Here is a 23013-nt window from a genome sequence, read left to right as displayed (position 1 = left end):
TAAACAAAAGAGATTGTTTTCATCACGAATTTTACTCATATACACAAACATCTTCTGAAAATGAGTTCTCAAACTTTACTCTGCAGGAAATTGCTTAGTCACTTAAATCACTCACAAGTTTATACGCTGACCGTTGAAAGCTTTTCTTAAAATCACACTGTTTTGAATGCATAGCTTTTCTCTTTGCCATAAAAGAGTTGGTTTGAAACGATTCTTTATGATTTTCGCAATGTTTGTTTACACAGACTGCACTTAATTTGTAAACAACTTAAACACCATATATATATATACGGATATTCTCAATGTTCCATCTTCTTACCAACTGTGGTAGAAATGCGATCCATCACTTCCATATAATTCATGATCAGTAGGAAATCTTGTATGCATTCAGGATGATTAATAATACTGTGTATTAGAGAGTAGGCCTACTGGATTTAAACTTCATAAATATAAGAAATTCGAGATCTCCTCCGAGTGGTACCCTATTCTTTCTTAATTGTGTAGTACGTCCTTATTTTCTGAAGTGAAATTGTATCCTATACGATATAACGGAAAAATTAACAACATACACTATTCTTTTATTTGCAGTGAATAATTACTGGTTTTAGAAATAAGAAGTATATTACTTCAACGAGACTCATAAAGCTTGCTCCAACAAATAGTCCAATAACACCTCCAATGGAAACTGTAAGTAAGGAAGAAAAGAATTAATCTAGATTTATATATTTAGGTCAATAACAATACCCCGTTCTGCTTCAATAATTTACGTATAAAATCTGCAAATATAAATTGCAACTAAATTTGTTATATATATTGTTATATATATGTTATTACTTTATATATATATATATATATATATATATAAAGGGTACGATAGTGGCAACAAAGTTTCCTCTGCACTTCCCACGAATATAATGTTTTTGCTGGTAATATAGGTAGACAATCTGGTCTAATCAAAACGATTATAATTTTGAGGGACTATGTGAAATTGAAACTCTGTGAATATTCAATGAATTGCACTGAACAAAATATGTATACCTTGAATAAAACTCCTTGTATATCCCTACACAGAGACTCTAAATTCATTGACATTGAGCCCATATTGAAAAACTGCGTTACTTATTATTTATTTAATCAACCATCTACCCTTTGACACTTAATAACAGTGAAATCATTAAATAAGTGTAGTTACCGTAAATATCGTGTTATCACATATATTTGCCAACAATTTACGATCACCATATGTGACGTTGCTTATTAGTTCTTGAACAATAGTTAGCAATATGTTCAAACTCCAATTTCCTTTAATATAATATTTATTTATAGCCTAAAAGAAATAACATTAGTTACTATATGATGAAACTACGTTCATCAATATACCATTTTGTTCTTCCTTTCCCAAATTATTACAATATTAAACTACTTGCGTTACAACTTATAATTCCGTCGACAGTTGTACATAAAATTTAAACCATTACACCATATTTTAATCCGATGAAAAATTGCCTTACTAATGCAGTATCTATGCCTCTTTATTGTAGAGCTTTCTGCCCGCTATCAATTTCCGTGTTTCTCAATATCAACAACGGTACTATCAATTACAATAAATTGGAAATGAAAGAAACTAGTAAATAAAATATATAAAAGTATCATCTCAGCATCTGAATGTGGTACTAAATACAATTCTGGAATAACCTCTGTCAGTATAGTGTTCCACTGGATTAGAACTTGTTACTTTACAAATAAGAAGCAATAATGCTTGTGACATGTACCTATTTCAATCCAAGATAATGTTGATTCAGCATTACGTGATCACAAAAGACGCAGATATCGTCATTACTTTCTGTAAAACTTAACCAAATGTATTCACTAAATTTTACAACTTCAGTAGGAACAACAAATAATTTTTGAAGCCTGAAAATTTATTCGTAACGTTATGTGAAATAATATAAATTTACAGAAACTTATTACTAATAAACTTTTAGCGGGAGAATATCATTTTAAGTATTAATAACTTTGTAGCATACGTTCTAGATAATAGTTTAAAAACATTGATTATTTTAGTCCAGTATTTCGTTTCTACATATCAGACGATACCTAGAAACTTAAAAACATTAGACTAGAGTTGAGACATATCATTCATATTTGAATTTCCATCAACAGTTTTCGGTTCTGTGCAAACGAAATGATATTATTTAAGTCCATAATATTTATCAACAATTTAATGAAAATATACTAGAAGAGACATTTTTCTATTTAAGATGTAACAGAATATAAATTTCAGAGATTACCTGGTAAGGGATCTCATATATCACAAACATTTTTTTGTTCCGTTTTAAATCGTTCAGCCAAAACTTCCTTAAATGCTAAATCTACAATATCACTTAACTAGAGACGTCTAATGAGTATAAAACCTCTTCTCGATTTACTTTCAACGTTTGATATCACTATATGTCACTGCGAACAGTACGTACTCTTGCCAACCACTAAGGTTCAGTAATAAATGCTTTTCTAGAAGCTTGTCTGTTGTATCATATAAATCTACAACTTGAAATATCTACTTCCTTTAACACTATAACTATTACTACATTTCTGACTCAAATCCTAACATCGACAAGAGTTCCACTATCAACATCATACTTATAATAAACATAATTTAGTAATGCTGTTCACTTGTTTTTGCAATTGCTTTACTAACTCTCAACACTGACAACTAAATATGGAAAACACTTTATCCAATTATTTGTTCTTCTAATAGTTTCAACCAATGCAAAATATGTTTTAAACATGCAGTTACAATTGTTTTCGTATATTCTTACCTGCAATATCAAGTACACCACGTACAACTTTTAGTCGTCGACGTGTTTTCGACAATTTTACTTTAGCACTCAGCTTTCCATATTCACCAACATCTCGTTTCCCAAGGCTAAACAAGACATATATAAGACATTGAATTGAATTATGACTATTATGAAATATAATACCATATATGATTTACCTCTCTAGGTTATGATATTTACTAGAAAAACAAATTATTTTAATGTCGCTCATGGGCATTATTGATACGCGGGCTACAAACGAATTTATCTCAATTTCTTTGCAGACATCAATTTTGACCAAAGCATTTTCGAAATGTTACCTCTACGAGGTACGTTCAAAAGTATCGAATCTTAATTTTTCCCGCGTAAACCAATGAAGCACATGAGACTTTCATCAGTGTAGAGGTAGAGGGGACACTCATGCACAGCCGTGAATTTTTTCCCGCCCACAGAAAGCATCAGTCGCTCTGTGTGACTTTTGGTTATTTTCCAAGATGAAAATGCCACTAAAGAAGACCCAATTGAAGACAAGAGAAGACATCATGCGATAATCAAAGCCACGGTTGGTCATCATCCAAAACCTGTGTTTCAGACGTGTTTCCAATAATGGCAGGAGTGGTCGGAATAGTTTATGCATTACCAAGGAGACAACTTTGAAGAAGATTAGTGTTTCGGATTTCCAGATCAATAAACGAACGTATTTTTGCTAACAAAATGTTCAATACTTTTTGAACTCACTTCGCATAAACATTTTATTAAAATTTTGAGGAAATCTCCAAATGTTACATAAAACATAATTTATGCTTTGTATCGGTAGAAAATAAAGCATTCTTATATTTTTTGGCTTAAAATATCATTGTTCTCTTGTAACAATTTGCTTGTACATTGTCGTCTGAGAAACAAATCTAAAAGTAATTTTCTCGTAGTTCGAGTCCCTCCTTATAAAGTTTTGTGTTCCAACCATGTTCCGTTTAGCATTTTCAAAATAATTGTGTACACACGAATTCCTTAAATCTAGTGCAATAGCTCAGTATGTGACGTCCAAATGTTATTTCTACATTAATATACTGTAAATTCCATTCAAAATTTGAATATGTTCTCTTGAATATGTTGAATTTAAACATCACATTTGACAAAACCTGACCCGAACTTTATAAATTATATTTTTAAATTATCTCTTTAATTTTGCTTCATTTTTAATTTGTTATTCATCTATACATAGTACTGAATTAGTGTTGTAAAAAACGGTTTTTTTTTCTGTGAAGTTTTTTCAATAAAAAACCGTTCTTTTCCATGTTTTTTTCAAATGTTTGTTTTTTTCTGGCAGCTATTATTTATTGATTTATGTTGAAGATTATTGAAATAATCAATAGAACTTGAGTCGAAGCCCTCGTAACTTACAAATCGTTTGTTTCCTTGTACATATACGAGCAAAATCGTGTGATTATTCCTTTCGGACCCAGATCATTTTTGGCGTTTTCCAACTTTGTCAGTTAGTGACTTATTCCTCAAAAACCATTTACCCTATTGATATGGTTAAGACCTTGTTTTTTAGAAAAAGAATGTGGCTATTTTTTGGTGTACGTTACATTGGAGTGTTGCGAGCGGGAGAGAAATTACTGATGGAAATGTAGGGGTGAACATTTACAAAAAATCCCTAACCGAATTTGAAGATTTTTTGTATCCAGCATCACTGTTGCCATATGGGTCATCTAAAAAAAATCTTTGGTGCGTTGACAGTGTACAGTGAAAACCTGAAGTCTCTGGCTTCCATTTAAAGAGAAAGAAAAAAATCTCTGTTTCCATATACATGAAATTTTGACACTTTTTTGCCTCAGAAGCAAAAATTAACAGATATGCCGGGGCTACAGCTTCTCTAATTATCCTATTTGAAACTTTTTATGGTGTGTTCTGTAGGCTAAAGAGAAGGCTTTTAGGTAGTGGTACATTTGTTCCAACGTAGCGAGCAGGGGGGAAATAATAGAGGGGAAAGGGAAATTTGCCAGATTTTTCACTTAAAATCGGGAATTAATTGTTTTGGCTGAAAACATTGCCATAAAGCAGACGTAAACTATCTGAAAGCAAACCTTGGTACCATAAGAATGTATCCTACAAGTATCATGGCGATATCTAACAAAGTAAGCATGAATTTTTTAAAAAAATCTCATTCTAACTCAGAAATGCACAATTTTCTTACCATTTACATAACATGGTTTATTATAAGCCTCAACTGTACTTCCCCTAATTATTCTACCGAAACTTTTTATGGTGCATTGTGTCGGCCAAGGACGAGGCTTTCAGGCAGTGGTACGTTTGTTCGAATGTAGCTAACAAGAGGGAAATAATAGAGACAAAAAGGGAATTTTTCCAAAATTTCCTCCTAAAATCGGAAATTAAAATTTTCTGTAGCTGGCAACAGTGCTAGCAGACACACACAAACTATCTTATATAAGCTTTTGTATCCTTATTATATACCCTACAAGTATTGAGACGATATCTAATAAAGTAAGCAGATCATTAAAAATATTTCAGTCTACCTAAAAAAATCAGTTATCTTTCCACTTAGAGAACAAGGTCTACTGTAAACCTCAACTGTACTTCCCCTAACTATAGTATTGAAACTTTCTATAGTGCGTTGAGAAGGGCAAAGACATGACTTTCAGATACTGGTACTTTTGTTCCTATGTAGTCAACAAGAGGGATATAATAGACAAAACACGTAATTTTCCCCTAACATCTTGAATTAAAATTTTCCGTAGCTGGCAACACTGCTATCAGACAGACGAAAACTATCTTAAAATAAACACTGGTACATAACTAATATACCCTACAAGTATCATGGCGATATTTAAGAAACAATGCTTTTAATTACCAAAAATATATTTCGATAAACAGAAAAGTAGGGAAAATCAAGAGTTAGATCCTAAATCCGAATTTTTCGTGCGTCCCCTAATTACCCCACTGTAACGATATGTACCCGAGTTTGTTCAGTAAGGACAAATGTTCGACTGGCGTAAGATGACTTGCATTCGGACGTATAGGTAGGTTTATAACAAAAATTTCGAATTTTTTGCCCAAATTTAAGGAGATTTTAATTTCCGTAGTTGGCAACACTGCGCGCAAGCCCATCCAATTGATGTCAACAATTAGGTATCCATCCGAAGTATCTACCTGACAAGTCTTAAGGAGGTCTCTCTACAACGAATGAAGCTACAGGGGAAAAGTAATAAAGAAAATTCGAAAATTCTCGAATTTTTGACGGGTGAAATTTGAGAAGGAAATTCGACACACAGAAGAAGAAGAAACTAAAATGATAAACTATGGACCAACCATATTTGGCAAAAAATATATATACCGATATCTTAATTAGTGACCATACGGGAGCGGATTAAAAAAGTGACACACGCGTATGTGCCACTTTGGCCACGTGGGTCCGAAAGGGTTACGAGTGTACATTTAATTACATTTGTTTGACTACTAAATTGTGTTGTTGTAGTAATTATAGTCTTGACTAATAATAATATCGTTGTTGTAAACAATCATAATCTCTCCTTTTTACATCTTAGTTCAAATACTGATGCTGAGAAATGCAGGGTGTTTCAAAATGAATACCGGGGAATTAAGTCTTCGTGGTACTTATTACATTTTACGCACAATTATAAACAATACATCAAATAAAAGAACACCTCAAACAGTTTTTGCTTCAAGTGTTCGATGTGAGCTTCATTCGTCACATGGCACACATTGAGTCAATAGGTGAGAAAGGCCCATAAACTTTCCACCACATGCCACAAAACATTCAATTCACACAGACGGTTGCACTGTAACTACAAATTCAGTCTTTGCAAAATTAAAACACACAAAGCTTTCTGGTTCCATTTTTGCTACTTACTTTTTCTAACGGCAGACAGAGGAAACAATCCATGGTCTGCGTGTGTACAAAACCGTTTGAGTTGCTTTTTCATTTGATAATACTTATTATTGTAAGTTAATTGTAATAGATACTACAAAGTTTCAAAACCCTAATATTGATTTTGAAACACCCTGCATTACTTCAAATTATGTCATTCTATATTCATGTCTTGTATGTACACTCATGTCCAAAATTATTGTTCCATGTCTATAAATATGTTGTTCTAGGAATATAATTTGATAACGAATCCGCCTGGTATTTCTTATAATGTTAGTATGTGTATAATCGGCAAAGACATGTATGTGGAAAATTTCATGTCAAAACAGCAGTAAATAAGAACAATAAAACGAAAATGAAACTTTCTTGTCCATTTAGCAACATTTTCTTTTACTCTTTCTCATTTTCGTATTTACAATTCTTTTCCTTTGAAATTTACCACAAATATACATTTTCCGATTATACACACAGCATCAGTATTAAAAGTATCCTGCAAAATCATTATCAAATTATATTCTTACAAGAAGACAGTTATAGATATGCGACAACCATTTTGGACATGAGTGTACATATTATTAGGGCCGGCCCTAGGCAATTTGTCGCCCGTGCAATGACGTAATTTGCCGCCTCCCTCTTTCTCCAGAAAGAACAAATCTTAAAAGTCACGATTTTAAGTATGCTACTCCAGCATGAACAACGAAAGGGAGGGAAACTACATCCGCACTCAGAAAGGCTTATATACTTACTACAAATACAATATTGTTGTGTCTGTTTTTTTCTTTAAATATTAATATATTATGTTAGTGAAAGACATCTGAAAGATGGTAATCCATTTTATAGAATTCAATATCGAGTTTCAATCTCAACATATCAGTTTGCAATTATAGTGAAACTAGCTCTTTTACCTTTATTTCTTGATTTTCCTTCTACATCTATTTTTTTTAAGTGTTTCCACCGTCAATGATAACGATCTTATTTGCGACAAAGACAAGAGAAGCTCTGATAACTAACCAAAGAGGACAGGCATCCGAGAATTGAGTTCCTGTATTTAACAACAATCAAGCAGTTTATTCTGGGATTTATTTTGCCATTTGCTTTAGCACTGATCATGTTACTTAAACTAATGAGACCTAAACATAATTTATGAATGTAGCATTCAAATAGAAGGTCAGCTTAGTAAATTTAGCTACCATGATCATGAAGTCTGTCTCCAACAAGAAATATTTTTTTTAAATAAAATACTTATGACAGATATTGCAGCCCCGTGCAAATGCACGTGTTGCACATATAGTAGAGCCAGCAATGCATATCATATATCTAGTCGACAAATTATTTATAGAATTATTTATAAATTTAAAGAATGCACTAAGTTTAAACATATAAACGATGAAAAAAAATTTGAATGTTGTATTTTGGAGCTCCCAGTGGAAAAAATTGTAATAATCTGTATATATAGGACACCGGATAGTGAAGATGAAATTTTTGTGCGTAACTTAGAAGTAATACTCTCACATTATAGTTGTACTAAATACAGCCCAGTAGTAGTAGGAGATCTAAATATGGATTTTTTGAAAGATATTGATGTAAAGATAAAAACATTATTGGGTACGTTTAATTTAAAACATTTAGTAAATAAACCTACTAGGATAACTCCAACCAGTATATCAGCACTAGATCAGATCATTCTAAACTCTGACCACTTGAGCTCAAGGGCGCAAGTGATTAGTACCGGATTTTCTGATCATGAAGCTCATATTGCTGAAATATGTGATAAACGCTTCTCTGTAACTCAAAAGTGTAAGAAACATAGTGTAAGAACTTTCAAAGTTACAAGGGTATTCAGTAATCAGAATATCAACTATTTCAATTATTTACTTAGTCACGAAACATGGGAAGGTGTACTTTCATTAAACAACGCAAATGATATATATAATGAATTTATAAAAATTTTTGCTTACTATTTTGATATAGCTTTTCCTAAAATGAAACTTGTGTTAAAATCCCAGAAGAAGGGACAATGGGTTACTCCTGAAGTACTAAAAGCAAGTGCTACAAACATAAATTTACATAAACTTAGTAAGGTTTTTAAAACAGGTTGTGCAAAGTCCTACTATAAACAATATAAAAAAAGGTACAAGGAACTAATTAGAACGACTAAAAAGAACTACTACCAACTTAAACTTGCTTATGCATCGAATAAAACTAAAACCATGTGGAACATTATAAATGAAGAACTAAATAGGGGCAAAGAGACACCATATGTGGATACAATAATACATGAAGGGAACAGTGTATCAAACCCAAGGGAAAAAGCAGAAATATTTAATAATTTTTTTATAAATGTTGTCGCAAAAATTATGGATGATGATAAAGTAAATAAGTGTAAACAGAATGGCTACAAAGTAGTTACTGTAAATAATTTTAAACGAAGTTCAAATAAATGTGAAAAAACAATCTTTCTACAGCCAGTATCAGAAGATGAAATAGCAAATATAATAAAATCTCTCAAAAACAAAAATACAGCTGGAATTGATGAAATCTCAGATAATTTATTGAAAAGATGTTTCAATCAGGTGACAAAGCCACTTTGTCATTTAGCAAATATATCACTTACAAATGGCGAGTATCCAGAAAAGTTAAAAATTGCAAAAGTTAAGCCATTGTTTAAAAAAGGTGAAAAGCAAAACATAAATAACTACAGACCAATATCTCTCCTACCTGTCGTTGGAAAAGTTTTGGAAAAAATTATGTATAACAGGGTAATTAATTTTTTATTGAAAGAAAATGTTATTCAACAAAACAACAGGGCTTCCTTAAAGGTCGATCTGCAAACACCGCAATATTTAATTTCATTGAGAAAGTAAGAAATATTGTAGATAAGAAAGAAAACTGTATAGGAATCTTTCTTGATTTGTCTAAAGCTTTCGATACAGTACAACACAGTTTACTTTTGAATAAACTGGAGAACTGTGGAATACGTGGTAAAGCAAGGGACTGGTTTAGTTCGTACTTAAAAAATCGTAGGCAGGTCGTAGAAATAACGCATAAGAATAATAACATTGTAGAAAGCTATTTATCAAATGAATTATATATAAAACACGGAATTCCACAAGGATCTATTCTAGGGCCATTGCTCTTCCTTTTATATATTAATGATTTTGAAAAAAGCATATCTTCGGCAGATGTTACCCTTTTCGCTGACGATACCACTCTGCTAGTGAGTGGAAAAACTGAAAAATTATTGGAACAGAATGCTAGGCAAACACTAAATGAAGTATCTCTTTGGATGAAGAAGAATAATCTTTTTGTTAATGTTGAAAAATCCATTGCTATAAATTTTCATAACAAGTGCAGTAAACCAATATACCCTAACCTATATCTGAACCAAAATAAAATTAACTATACAACACACTGTTCGTTTTTAGGCCTTACTATAGATCATAACCTGACATGGGAATTTCATATAGAGTCAGTTATTAATAAATTAAATAGAATATGTTATGCACTAAGGATTATTAGAAAGAAGGTAAATTTAAAATTAGCTAAAACCTTGTACCATTCGTGTTTTAATTCTATCTTGCAATATGGTATCATGTTCTGGGGAAATTCAAGTCAGAGATTTAATGTTTTCAAAATTCAGAAGAAAGCCATAAGAATACTTTGTGATAAGAAGCCGAATTTTTCTTGTAGACATTTGTTTAAGGAGGTCAATATACTTCCTCTGGATAGTTTATATTTGTATCGTCTCTTTTTGTATTTGAAAGAACACTCATCGGCATTCGTAACAAATAAGGATGTACATAATCATAATACGCGAAATAAGAATGATTTTCATTTGTGTAATCACCGGTCAGCAATATATCAAAAAAGTGTAAGTTATGGTGGTGTTAAGTTGTACAACATATTGCCTATTGATATAAAGTATGAAGAAAATATGAAAAGGTTCAGACAAAAGTTAAAATTATTTCTATTAGAAAATTCTTGTTATACGATTGAGGAGTACGTAAATGTCATGACAAGGTAATATTACTTTATTTTACCCATGTTTTTTTTTTTTTTTTTTTTTTTGGAAATATGACGCATGTTACACTTACTTGAGGACATTCCTCGTACTTGTAAGTTCATACAAAAGAAATAAATACAATACAATATATGATATTCAGAAAAATATTAGTAGGCAAATTAGTATTAGTTTTTACCTTTAGACAAGTTATTTGCATTTTATACTGTTCGTGATATTATTTTCGTACTTATTAAAGGCCTACTTCCACGAAAAAACAAATGTTCATGTATACTTTTATTTCTTCGTTGATATTGGTGAAACAGTATAGAAACCCGGATTATTAGTAGGTACGCTACTCACATAAATTGTAAAATATTTGTACCTATCAGTATCTAGTGTTTAATTTATGTTGCATTTTATGGTAATTACACCTACATAAAAATACTTCAGACCTAAATGACGTAAGATACATTACAAATGACTATTTGAAAAAAAAAATTAGAAAAAAACGAGAGGCAATGTTTCTTTTCTAAAAGAAACGTACATTTCTAAACGGTTTTTTTTCTATTTACAACACTATAATGAATACAGTTTTTTTTTCTATTTACAACACTATACTGAATACAGTTTTTTTTTTTTACTCTACATCTTAATTTCAAAACACATTTCATGTCTTGACGGCATATAAATAAAAAGAAAGTACTTTGTAATGTATTTGTGATAAACACTTTCTAATATATCATGCATGTGTTGTAGATTAGAAAGAAATATTGTCTAGGTTATTTTTTATTTTCGTGAACTGTTATTTTTCTCCTGCAAAGATTTCAAAATAATATTCCGTATAATAATTAACAGCATTATCGTTTAGATTACCTTTAACTTCCAAGCTATAAAAGGTCGTGAACTATTTCTAATGTATAGTGCATATTATACATGGAAGTGGTTGAATCTATAACTTAAAGGACTTGGGAAAAACTACGGCTGTACATTATATTATGTCTGATATGACTCACATATAATATGATGTGTATATATCTTACGAATTAGGTCATTATTCTCATTTGATTTGAAATTAATATCCCTTTTAACAGCTATATGAGATTTGGATATACAGCTTACATATAAATTGTAATGTCTACTGGTAAAGACAATAATAGTGTGGGATTTATTCCTTCACCAAATTTATTTATAAATATCACAAAATATCTTTGTAAAGCACAAAGAAAATAATTCAGTATCTATCCTTATCACAAATGAAGGTGAAGGAAAGAAATACGTTTGCACTGGAACCTCTTTATTCATGTCAGCCTCCAGGGCATCTATAGCGACTATAGAATATGATATTATTGGTAACCTCCTTAGCTGAAGTTGTATCCAGAAGTTTAAATTGTAATTAGGAATCCCCTTAGCTCATGGAAGCCTTCAGAGATTTTACGTAAGGTAATACTCCGTCATCCAGGATGACCTCAGGAGCATGTGTTGTGAGGTATGTAATCAGTGGTCAACTAATAATTAGGACGTCTCCTGGTCCTCTTTTATAAGTGACTTCTGGTTCGTCCCTACTCGGGTTTCAAAGTGCAGGTTTCGTGTCTTCCTGTTTACTTCATGTGTATCGTCTGCTTCAATTGATGATTATATAAAATAGCACGTGTGTTAAAGATGTAAAATGTAATCGATTGATATAGTATGCACTGAAAGGTGGGGATCCTTACACACACACACACACATATATATATATATAGGGTAAGTCAATATAATTGTTACAAGCCATATCTAGCCAACTATACATCAAATATGAAAAATGTTAAGAGTCAATGTACAATACAGAGAGGCCTAAAATATGAGTCACACAAGAGGCTCCCCCGTCCCTTTCGGGAGGAGCTGAGGGTACGTGAAATTTTCAAATGGGAACATAGGTCGAGTGATACCTCGTTTTAAAGAGCTTGGAAAATTGAACAATTTTTTTTAGAAAACAATTGTTGATATGGGGCACCGTTCTCAAGATGGCCCCCAAAAATCGTTCTGTATCAGATAAAATTTCCAGTATTTATAAATCAGAAATAGCTGAGTAGAAAAATATGACACAAGAAATGAAAAAGCCATAGGCAACGTGGAAAGGTATTGTTGCGGTGTTTCCAGGGTCTCCATCGTGGGGCCCCGGAACCAACTTGAAAATTTCAAATGGGAATATAGGTTCAGTGATACCTTGTTTGATAGATCGGGGAAAGCCAAACAGCCTAGTACAAAATTTGTTTTGATTTCGGGCAAGCCTGTTTTTAATTGGCCGCTAAAAATGGTTCCCCATTAAGATACAAAGCGCAGTGTAGAAACTCAGTGTTACACACCAATATCCCTCGAACTATGTATCAAATAAGAAAAGTCTTAAGAGTCAATGTACAATACAAAAAGGCCTAAATATCGGTCAAACATGAGGTCCTAATTTTGTACTAAGGTGTTTGGTATTTCACGAACTATCAAAGAAGGTATCACTCCCCCTATGTTGCCACTTGAAAATTCGACGTACATCCCTCCCTCAAAAAGTGGGGCGGGGAACCTCGTGTTTAACCCATATTTTAGGCCGTCTGTATTGTACGCTGACTCTTAACACTTCTTATTCGATGCATAGTTCGAGGGATATTGTAGTGTAACACTCAATTTGAACACTGCGCTTTGTATCTGTATGCAGAACCATTTTCGGTGGTCATTTTGAAACTGACTTGCCCGAAATCAAAACAAATTTTGTACTAAGCTGTTTGGCTTTCCACAATCTATCAAACTAGATATCACTCAATCTATACTCCCATTTGAAATTTTCAAGTTGGTCCCGGGGCCCCATAATGGAAGCCCTGGAAACACCGTAACAATACCATTCCATGTTGCCTATGGCTTTTTCATTTTTTGTGGCATCTTTTTCTACTCAGCCATTTCTGATGTATAAGTACTGGAAATTTTATCTGATACAGGATCATTTTTGGGGGCCATCTTGAAAACGGTACCCCATATCAAAAATTGTTTCCTACAAAAAATGTTCAATTTTCTAAGCTCTTTCGAGAGAGGACTCACTCGACCTATGATCCCATTTGAAAACTTTACGTACACCCCTCCCCTCAAAATATGGGCGGGGGAACCTCGTGTTTAACTGGTTTTTAGGTCCCTCTGTATTGTACATGGACTCTTAATATTCTTTTTATTTATTTTATAGTTCGCGAGATATTGGCTTGTAACACTTATTTTGACCTACCCTATATATATATATATATATATATATATATATATATATATATATATATATATATTTGTTTTTATGTATCTGTGTGTGGAGAGAGTGAGAAAGAGAAGGGGAGAGAGATTGCTGTAACTCAATGGTAGAACGGGCACCACTACCGCGTGTGTTTTTTAATAACCAACAATGAGTGATTGGGTTTTCACAGTATTCTCCCGTTCCCTTCCATTTTTTCACTTCACCATTTCGCTTATCATCATCACAGTCTTCCTTATCTTCAGGGTATAATCGTGATACGTTAGGCTAAAAAATGTGTGTATTTATATATATAGCATATACACTCCAACTCTATGTCCTATGGAACCTGCAGGTTCAATGCCACATTCACAAGAGCTCACCATTGACTTCTATCCTTAGCCAGCTGGATCCAGTTTCTACTTTGTATTCCTATCTCCGCGAGTTCCATCTTAATATCGTCCTACCATCTGCATCCAAGTCTCCTTAAGTGTCGTTTTCAGGTTGGAATTCTAGTTAGAACTTCGAAGCGTTCCTATTTATTTCCATTCTGGCTACACATTCTGCTCGAGTGCGCCTCCTAGATTTGATGACCTTAACAATGTTCGGTAAACAGTATAAATTATGTAGTTCCTGCTTATGACGTTTTCGCCATTCTCCATTCCCATTTCTCTTGGATCCGAATATTCGTCTGAGGATCTTATTCTCAAATACTTTCAGTGTACGTTCTTCCCTCAGAGAAAGCGGCTATGTTTTGAAACCATACAGAACAACAGGTATGATTATCCTTTTATATATTTTAACCTTCAAATTCCTCGATAGGATTCGCGACGACAAGAGATTTTGAAATTAATAATAACACAAACTCCCTGCTTTAGTCGACATTTAATTTCTTCTTGAATATGGTTTTAGTCTCTATATTGATTTTATATTGATTACATATTTGGTCTAGGAATTAATTCGTGCGGGTGGAGAAGAGATGGCGCAACGAACGGAGCGTCCCACAGTTCCGTGTATCCACACATGTGTTGCAAACCCCTGTCATCGCGTATCGTTCGTAGTATAGGGCAGTGGATTAAAGCGTCAACAACACCAGTTTGTAGTTAAGTGAACATGGCGCAATTTGTGCCTGATAAAGTGTTTTTGCGGGGTGTCATGCTGCATTACTTTAACATGCAGAAAAGTGCGACTGAAAGTCATCGTATTTTGGTGGAAGTGTATGGTGACCATGCTCTAGCTGAGCGAACGTGTCAGAAGTGGTTTGCACGGTTTAGAAGTGGTGATTACGGCTTGGCAGACCAAGAGCGAGCTGGACAGCCAAAAAAATTTCAAGACGAACAATTGACAGCATTGCTCGAGCAGGATTCGTGTCAAACGCAGGAACAACTTGCAGCAGCATTAGGCGTTGATCAAACAACAGTCTCCAAACGCTTGAAAGCCTTGGGAATGATTCAAAAGATGTCACATTGGGTTCCACATGTATTGAAAGACAGAGACGTTGAAAGACGAAAAACCATTTGCGAATTGCTGCTTCAACGACAGAGCAGAAAGGAGTTTCTGCATCGAATTATTACGGGTGATGAGAAGTGGATCCATTACGAGAACCCTAAACGAAAAAAGGCCTGGGTGAAACCAGGTGAACCAGGTCCATCACAACCAAAACGAGATATTCACTGTGCAAAGGTTATGCTGTGCATATGGTGGGATATGAAAGGTGTGGTGTACTATGAGCTGCTGCAACCGGGTGAAACTATGAATGGAGAACGTTATCGACGACAATTAATGCGTTTGAAGCAAGCTCTGGCCATAACACGACCAGAATGGGAGAACAGACATGATAAACTTATTGTTCAACATGATAACTCTCGCCCACATGTCGCAAAACCGGTCAAAACCTATTTAGAAAATGTCGGATGGGAAGTTTTACCCCACCCGCCGTATTCACCAGACGTTGCTCCTTCGGACTACTACTTGTTCGATTGCATGAACAACGATTTGATTGGACAGCGGTTTACTTCTTCAGAAGATATCGAAACATGGGTCTCTGACTGGATCGCTTCCAAGGATGAAGACTTCTTTCGCCACGGAATCCGTACATTGCCTGACAGATGGGCGAAAGTGGTGGCTAGCGATGGACAATATTTTTCTTAAGGTATTTATGTATTTTGTGTTTGTACTACAGCTTCAATGTGTGCGTACCAACCGCACGAATTAATTCCTAGACCAAATATATTTGAAAGTGTCCACTTTATCGAAAGTATTATTTGATATTTTAATGTATTCATAATATGCATCGATTCCCGGCGGGAGCTCATGTGGTTCGGATTCCACGTTAATCAGTAGGCCCACGTCTCATATAGCCTCGCTGCTGAACGGAACGCTAAAGTAAAATCAACTCAACTGAACTCATAATATGCAGTGTTACGATCCCGTCGAAATTCCACGTATTTAGCTTTCTCTACATTTACTTCTAAACTTATGTCCCTGCAAGCGTTCGACAAGACCTCTTTCCATAGTTTTCCTATCATCCGCTATTAAATTTAGACCATCAGCATTTGCCATAAACTGGTGAACACCATTCAACTCTAGGCCCTGATTAGTATCTTTGATTTTCCTTACAGCGTACTCTAGGACAAATTTGAATAATAATGGCGACAATGCATCTCCTTGTTCCAAATCCTTCTTAACGTGAAAGCTCGAGGACAAGAAATTTCCTACCCGAGCTTTACTTAGTGATTTATTTAAACATACCTTAATTTATATAATGTTCGATTTCGTAAATCTCCAATAATTTCATCTGCGAATGGGGTCCATCTTGCTAATACAAGTTTGAGAGGAATTTACAGAATGTTGACAGAAGAGATATACTTCGATAATTATTATAATCAGTTTGTTCGCCTTTCTTGTGAATTGGAACAATGATTGATTCTTTCCACTCTTGTGACAATTCTTCATTGTTCCAGATAAGGATAATGAGGGTGTTTATCTTGCTTCATAATTTTTCCCCTCCTGTTAAAGTTAACTCACAAGGGACGGCCACGCAGTGGCTCCGCTGAGATCTGAACGAGACAATTGTGTTTGTATTTGATATGTTATAACTAGATGAATCCCAAAATTATCCGTGCCACCAGGCGGAATATCGTGAGTTACAACATATTTTGTAATGTAAGAACTACAAAAAATAACTGGCAGAATAGTTTCAAACCGAGTCATTTGTTCAGAAACTGTTGGGTAAATGGAAACCTCGGTCAACAAGTATCCCATCATTTTCAACGACAAACGTCTTGGGGTTAAAAGAACTTTGCCCCAGGGTTTCCCGCAGGGACTCAGACGGGGTTCAACTTAAAGAACTTTCTTGTTAAGTGAAAGAAGATGGAGCACGTCTTGACTTTCTACGACAACCCTGTCCAAAATTGGGGCGGGTCAAAAGCTTAATTGAAAATCTATGGCCACTTTGAATCCAATACGGCCGCTTAAAATCTATATGGAACAGATTGGCATACAAAACTGCTGAAGCTAGGGAAACCAAATTTGGAATTAATGTTGATTCGTAGGTGACGAAAATATGCGAAAAGCAAAACGCGATATCTTGAGTTCACAATGCCGGACTATGTATCGAACCCATTTCCAGCTCAAACCACTGATGTCGGAGAAGCGAAATGTGTTATTTACGTTTATGGTTAATAGTAGATATCCACAAAATATCAAAAAGTACCATCTGTAATCCAATATGGCTGCCAGCGTGAAAAATCAGTTTGTATATTATTTCTTAGAATACTGTGACCAAACCAACAAAGTTTAACGCAGCTCGATGTACTGAAATGATTTACACATGATTTGGTACTACTCGTCAATCTTGTAAATGAATGTTTTTGTATATTTCGTATTGCTTGAAATATTGCGATCAAACCAACGAGTGACATACAAATGTAACCATAACGAATACGTTACAACAGAGAACCAACCTGACAGGTGCAGGAAGTCCTTTATGCTTGAACTACGTACGACAATATTAGAAAAATACTCGAAGGTATTCTGACTTTTGTTTAGAAGTATGAGTAGGAAGTCAGAGTTGTGTGTTCATCGCATATTCGTTATATTCAAGTAAATGATGTTGGGAGAACCGTGACGAACGTGCATTAAGAACAAAATATATATGTATTGTTACCGAATGAAATAATAGTTGAAGTGAATCGAAATTCAATTGTTCTTTAATCTTCCTATTGTTTCTAAATGCTTAATAAAGAAAAATAGACATTTAGATTTGAACTGTTATAAATGACAGGTTTTAAGCAGCCATCTTGGATCCAAGGTGGCCATATATTTTCAATTAAGCTTTTGTTAAATTTTGGACAGGATTGTCGTAGAAAGTCGAGACTTGCTCCATCTACTTTCATTTAACGAAAGCTTTCAAACGATGAGCTACTTAACCCGTCTTGCCATTTGAAACGTTTTAGTTCGACCCCGTCTGGGACACTGCGGGGGACCCTGGTGCAAGCTTTTTTATCTGAAAAATTGTGTCCTTGAAAATGATGGGATATGTGTTGGCAGAGGTTTCCATTTACTCAGCCGTTTCCGAACAAATGACTCGGTTCAAACTATTCTGCCAGCTTTGTAGCTTTTACATTACAAAATATGTTGTAACTCACGACATTCCGCCCGGTGGCACGTATAACTTTGGGATCCGTCTAGTTATAACATACGAAATTCAAACACATTTGTCTCGTTCGAATCTTAAAGGAGGCACTGCGTGACCCTTCCTTGTCAGACGGGATTTCGTCTACTGGGAGATTTGTGTTCCTTTAGTTTCTTTATAGCGATTTCTACTTCTATTCGGATAGGCTCTGGAATATATACACTTACTGGTAAAAAAATGAAGCAACCAGATTGAATGGAAGGAATAAAATAAAACTTCACGGGCTGCAAGATAACGACTTTATTGACTACATATGAGGTCAATCCAACAACGTATTTGGTTCTACTAGCGTAGCGCGTGATGCAACGGAAAGTTGTAGTGCCCCTTCGGGCACGGATACGTGCGTTTATGTGGCTTGGAAGTGAGTCGTAGAGTCGTTATATTGTTGCCTGAGGCAATTTAGTGTATAGATGCTGTAATTGCGTCTCGAGATTTTGCAGATCCGCAGTGACGATAACTTTACGTCCGAGCTAGTCACAAACGTGTTCAACTGGGGAGAAATAAAGTGTTCATCTGGCCAGAGAATAACTTTAGCGTGACGTAGACAGTCCACTGGCGAACATGCCGTCTCTCATTGAGAGCTGTCTTGTTGAAAAATTGTATCAATGTATTCTCGCAGAACGGGTATACATTCGGACGCAAATCTTGCCCATATATCAGTATACCGTCAAGGTTATGCGATTATTACGAGAGTAACCGAAAGTAATATGCCATTGCCACTCCTACCATGATGCCAGGAGTAATGCTAGTTTCATTTATTAGTTGATCATGACTTCTCTCAACGGTGCTACTATACACGCACATAAATTTTCATCATTTGATACTGTACGTGCTGTATAATTTAGTAATGTTGGGTTCAAGTAGTATTTTGATTCTTGGCTCTACTCTAATGACTAGACTGTCTGAAGATTCTCCCAATATCCTCTTAAACTGTCTTATTTGGGTGAATAGCACTTTGACCATTCAAGTGTTATTTCTACAATTGCAAAATCACTGGTAATATTAGCAAAGACAAAATATCTTGCTTGTACTTCCTTGACAAATCCATTTATATTAAGTACACATTTCATTCTTGTGTTACTGTGACTTTCTGCCGCTCCCTTTCCCCTTCTCCTAATTATTACACATACGTCTATTAGAAACTAGGATCGAATTTTCTGACTGAATAGTTTCCAAGCCAAAACGAGGATTTTTTAAATTCCAGCGTCTGCTCCTTTGGTGCACGAGGACCCGGATCCAATTGCGAGCGACTTCAAATTTGAACTCAAAACAGTTAATCATACTCCACCTTACACTATAGGTTCATGTCTCATACAACCTCGGTGCTCAAAACCCACGCAATATTCCATTCTAACCAATCAACAGGACAAGGTTTGTCTTGATGAGCAACAAATATCAAAGATGTATTTGTATTTACTTTAAGTAGAACGCCATCAAGTTCCTCTAATCGAGTCTTTGGCCCAGGACCTACTATTACTAATCCTGGTGTACGTAGAACCGCACCCTCTAAATTTGAGGAATATACATTGGCATCCCTTTAAATTTCGGAAGGGTTCCAAAGAACCTTCCCCTTAATTCTGAAATTTTCCAAAACTAAAAATTTTACATGGCAGGATAGAAGCAGGGTATGTACCTCTATAACTTGGTTGGTTCATTTTGTTCCTTTTATGGGTAAATATTTACAAATAACTCAAATTCCGAAGGATTTTACTATTGTGTTTTTTTTTATCATTGTTTGTCATGTTATATATATATAAGTACAGGGGACCATTCTCTTTCATAAGCCATGGGTACGTTGATGCTCCGTTCTTAAACAGCCACCTTCTCCTTAAATTGGGGACTTTAAAAAATAATAATTAGCAAATATTCTCTAGGACTCGAATACATACATTAGCAAATTTGTTTGGTCCTTCTTGGCTCGTTCTATTGTAAGAAAAAATGCGATAAATATAAATTTATAGTATATGTATTACCATCTATTCGCCACGTTGTTGTTTTTGTCCTCATTTATGTTATTTGATTAAGTTTTATTACAACTTATGATTACATGGATCAACTTAGGTACATTTTCGTACGACGTATTTGTATATTTATTTTCCCTTCTCAAATTGGTATAAAACTTTAATTTAGAAAATGTCAAACAGTAAAAATTAGTGAAAATCCTCTAGGACGTGAATAAATATCTCAGTAAATTTGGTTGATCCTGCTTCTTCCCCATCTATTGGCAAACAAAATGCTAAACATATAAATCTAAGCTATACGTACTGCCATATGCTCACCATGAAAATTCAGGTGTTTTGTTTTGTGTAGTGGTGGATACCGTGTGGTTTCTTTTTGCCCTAACTTAACCTTTTTGATGAAGCTTTATTGCATTAGACGGTTTTATGGATAAATACATGGGTCAATTCTTTATCATAAATCACTGATAAATTGATACATCCCTCTAAAAGTTTGGGAGTAGTGTGTGTTGATCCACTTAAATTTGGGAATTGCCGACAAGTAAAAATTGGTGAATATTCTCTGCAAATTTGCGAATACGTACGTCTGTAAATTTGATTCATGCACTTATGCCCTACTATGATTAAAAATGTCACAAATGTACGTAAGCAATGATATTTTCGCAACAAGTTTGAAATAAGGCAGGGAAATTTAATTAGCATAAGAAGGTTTGCCTCAATGTCCAATTAGATTAGACTTTATTTTATAGCCATATGGCCATATGACCAGATGACTTTTATGACCGTATGGATAACTACTTAATTTTCTCTTCTAAAAAGAGGATATGGACAGCATGATACATCCCTTTGAAATCCCGGATTTGCCCACCCTAATATTTTGGAAGTACAAAAACTAAAAACTAATAAATGTTCTTTTGAGCTAGCGAACATACTTCGGTAAATTTGTGTGCTTCATGTTTTCTTCTTCCAAGGGTACAAATAGGCAAAAAGTGTCAGTTTGTGAGAAGATGACTTAATTTATTCTCTAATATGGGGTTTTGAGTTGAGTTGATTTTGAGTATAACGTCCCATACACAAGCGAGGCTATATGAGATATGGACCTACTGATTAACGTGGAATCTGATCCACATGTGCTCCACCAGGAATCGAACCCAGGTTTCCACACCAAAGACGCGTACACTAACGCCTTAACCACGAAAGAGTTCTAAGATGGAATTTTATTGCAACTTATGATCATACGACGAATAGAGGAGTTCATCTTCTTTCATAAGATAGTACTTTCTTGGTTCACTCATCTTAAATTTTGGAAGGGGTATAATTCACTTAAAGCTAAATTTGGAAATTTTTTAAAAAGTAAAAAGGACTTGGGTATATGCTTTTGTAATGTGGATGGCAACCTGTGTCCTTCCGAGGTAAAAAAATGCCAAAATTCAAATTTGGTTGTTTTACCAGATTTATCATCGTAGCACTAGTCAAAGATAATCGATGAAATCTTATTTTCTATCCCTATCTCTCATTATTGATGTCATATTTATAAGATTTATGTCACTGACAGTATTATGCTGAGTGCAATCTGATTGGTTGATTCCTGCTTCGACTTTAAACTTGTTAGATAATTATTGGAACCTATTCTTATCACCAACAATTTCTCAATTTGAACCTTAGGATTGCAGCTTCAACTCATAGTATTAGATCTTTGGTGTAAACTTTTCAGAACTTCAAAACTGGAAGGCAATTGTTAAAACAAATAAATTTCCAACAATATCAAACTCACACTTTGAACTTTAGCTACAACTTATACGGTCTTTGTTGAAAAGTTATTCTTGATACAATCTGATTTGCTTATTACTTAGAAACATTTGTCAAACAATTTTTTAAAGCTTTTTTTCTATAACATTTGTTTGAATATTTTGGATTATTTTTCAAATTTCAACATATTGCACTGATTGCAAAGTTTTGAAAATTTTGTTTAAAATTTTAATTTAAAATCCTTTTGTTTAAAGTTTTTCACTCATCTATTGATGTACAAAATCAATTTTACGCTTAGAAAATTAGTCAAAATTTATATACTAATGGACATTGATGTTAAGTTACTCTCCGTGCAATATGATACACTGAGCACTTTCAAACCTTTGTCTGAATTTTTGGACAATACAATATTAATTTCACAATATGCAACAATATTAATTTCACACTTTGAACTTTAGTTACAACTCAAAACCTAAGGTCATTGTTGGAAAGTTATCTTTGATTGAATCTGATTTACTGATCACTTTCAATTGTCAATTTTTTGGCATAGTTTGGAAAAAATTTATTTAACCTTAGTGTTTATTATTTTTATTAATTTTTCCAGTTTGAAATTTTTGAACTCATTAAAAAGTTTTTTAAA

General features: G+C 34.1%; 1 protein-coding gene across 1 annotated transcript in view; it reads right to left on the bottom strand.

The window, feature by feature from the left end:
* Positions 1–578: 578 nt before the first annotated feature.
* The window catches only part of LOC145685138 (uncharacterized), a 70432-nt gene continuing 47997 nt past the window's right edge, over positions 579–23013 (bottom strand). The window contains exons 5-6 of the mRNA XM_081757486.1: positions 2820–2926; positions 579–685 (exon numbers count right to left, since the gene is read on the bottom strand). Coding sequence (XP_081613612.1) covers positions 579–685; positions 2820–2926 — 214 coding nt within the window. The remainder of the gene's footprint in view (positions 686–2819; positions 2927–23013) is intronic.

The sequence above is a fragment of the Thermobia domestica genome, chromosome 5, assembly GCF_964235325.1.
Source record: "Thermobia domestica chromosome 5, izTheDome1.hap1.1, whole genome shotgun sequence".
Taxonomy (NCBI): Eukaryota; Metazoa; Arthropoda; class Insecta; order Zygentoma; family Lepismatidae; genus Thermobia; species Thermobia domestica.
This window is presented reverse-complemented; position numbering and strand designations above follow the sequence as displayed.